Source organism: Sinocyclocheilus grahami, unplaced genomic scaffold (assembly GCF_001515645.1).
Source record: "Sinocyclocheilus grahami isolate Dianchi unplaced genomic scaffold, SAMN03320097.WGS_v1.1 scaffold2166.1, whole genome shotgun sequence".
Taxonomy (NCBI): domain Eukaryota; kingdom Metazoa; phylum Chordata; class Actinopteri; order Cypriniformes; family Cyprinidae; genus Sinocyclocheilus; species Sinocyclocheilus grahami.
Window position 1 is genome coordinate 1 of NW_015507345.1, and position 1,892 is coordinate 1,892.

The following is a 1,892-nucleotide window of genomic DNA, read 5'->3' on the forward strand; positions in this document are numbered from 1 at the left end:
ATAGTATGCACAGTGTAGTTTTACCGAACAAACAGCAGAAACAGCTAGAAAGACCGTGGCAGCTGCCACGAACTCTGGCAGCTGCCACTGGCAGCTGGGTATGCCACCGGAAGTGGCGCTGCGACCTGCCGATGCCAGGATTTGCGCTTGAGTGTCTTTGCTGTTGACCTTCGATGATCCAATAGAACTGTACTAAGCAAAATGTATTTAGATGATCATAGCATTCTTCTCCTGCATCCTATTCTTCATGCAATCCAGAATGGCAGCACAACTGAAAGTTTTGTTTGAGCTTGAATTTACATTTCCTTCAGCCTGAGGCGTATCCAATTGCATGTTCCAGTCTATATCTATTTTGACAAGAAAAATAAGAAAAAAATTATCTTTTTCTTCTCTTTCTTGAAGTAATTCTGAGTGTGTCCAGTAAAACTCCTGTGGTCCGCTCTAGACTGGGAGAAGCGGTTCTGTTGGACTGTGGGTTCTGGGTCGATCCGTCTTCTCCGGTTCACGGCTCTGGATTCTCTGTCGAGTGGCGCTATCAGTTCCGGGGTGAAGGACGGCTGGTCCTCGCTTACGACGGCAAGACCGATCGGTTTGCAGAGACATCAGAGACCGGAGCAGATATCAACATCACAGGCCTCTATGAGACAGGAAACGCATCACTGATTCTGGAAGAAGCTCAAGTGAGACACTCAGGAACTTACATGTGCACAGTCTATCTTCCTCACCTGCTGGCTCAGGTAGCTGTGGACCTGGAGATAGTTGGTGAGATGATGCTGTAGCCATCTAGTTTATCAACTGTATGTGTTATAATAAATTTCAGTTATATGTAACCACTCCCTCTTTTCTTCCAGAGCCTCCGTCTCTCTCCATCTACCCGTCTCCTCTTCCTCTGCTGGTTCCTGGGCAGGTGCTGCTGGTTCAGTGCGAGGCATCTGGTTTTGCTCCTCACACTCTGGACCTGAGCTGGGAGTTCAGCAGGGCAGACGGGACGTCCCGCTCTCTGGGTCAGGGCAGTGTAACGGGTCACAGACAGGCGTCTGATGGCACCTTCAGTCAGAGCAGCCGTCTGGAGCTGGATTTGGGGAAGCTGGGGAGAAGGGTCTGGCTGCAGCCTTGCACTTGCACTCTCAGGCTTGCACTCTCAGACACTTGCGCTTCCGCTAGCGACGTCTCTTGCAGTCTTTTTTATTTTGTTCTATTTATTGATTACTTTTTGTTTGAATCTCTCAACATTTTACAACAGTAGCCAGGTGGTGAAGACAAGACAAAATAAACTAAATTACAATGTTACTTGCACTCTCCGATACCTGTGACGTCACTTGCAATCGACACAAATCGTGCGTGTTGTCAATGGAGACAAGAAGCTGTGGTGATTTAATGATTATTTATTTTATTTATTTATTTAGTCATTTATTAGAGGCTTTTATCCAAAGCGACTTACAAATGAGGACAACAGAAGCAATCAATTGTAGTATTAAAACAACTAAAAACACATCCAAAACTAAAAGCTAAAACTTTATAAATACTACTTATACACATTTTAAAATAAAGAGATTAAATAAAAATGACAAATGCATACAAAAATTTCAAAACTTAACATTTAAAAGAAAAAATAAAAATAAAGCTAAAAACAATTAAAAATATTAAAGAACAAAAGGTATAAGAGTATAATAATGATTCTAACATAACACTAAGCCAAACACCAAAAAAACAACTACATATGTGTATGTACAACCACACACACATACATATATATACTGTATATGTACATACACATTTATATATATTATTTCATTTCCATTTAGTTTGTTGAAATATTAAAATAACTCAAATTAAATAAAACTAAAAACTTAATAAAAGACCTATACAGACATAATAAATTCAGACATAAT

At 40.8% G+C, this 1,892-nt stretch overlaps 1 protein-coding gene across 1 annotated transcript in view; it reads left to right on the forward strand.

The window, feature by feature from the left end:
• Positions 1 to 402: 402 nt before the first annotated feature.
• The window catches only part of LOC107574268 (tapasin-like), a gene marked incomplete at its 5' end in the record, with an annotated part of 8,454 nt that continues 6,964 nt past the window's right edge, over positions 403 to 1,892 (forward strand). The window contains 2 exons of the mRNA XM_016260718.1: positions 403 to 762; positions 852 to 1,099. Of these exons, the coding sequence (XP_016116204.1) occupies positions 403 to 762; positions 852 to 1,099 (608 nt within the window). The remainder of the gene's footprint in view (positions 763 to 851; positions 1,100 to 1,892) is intronic.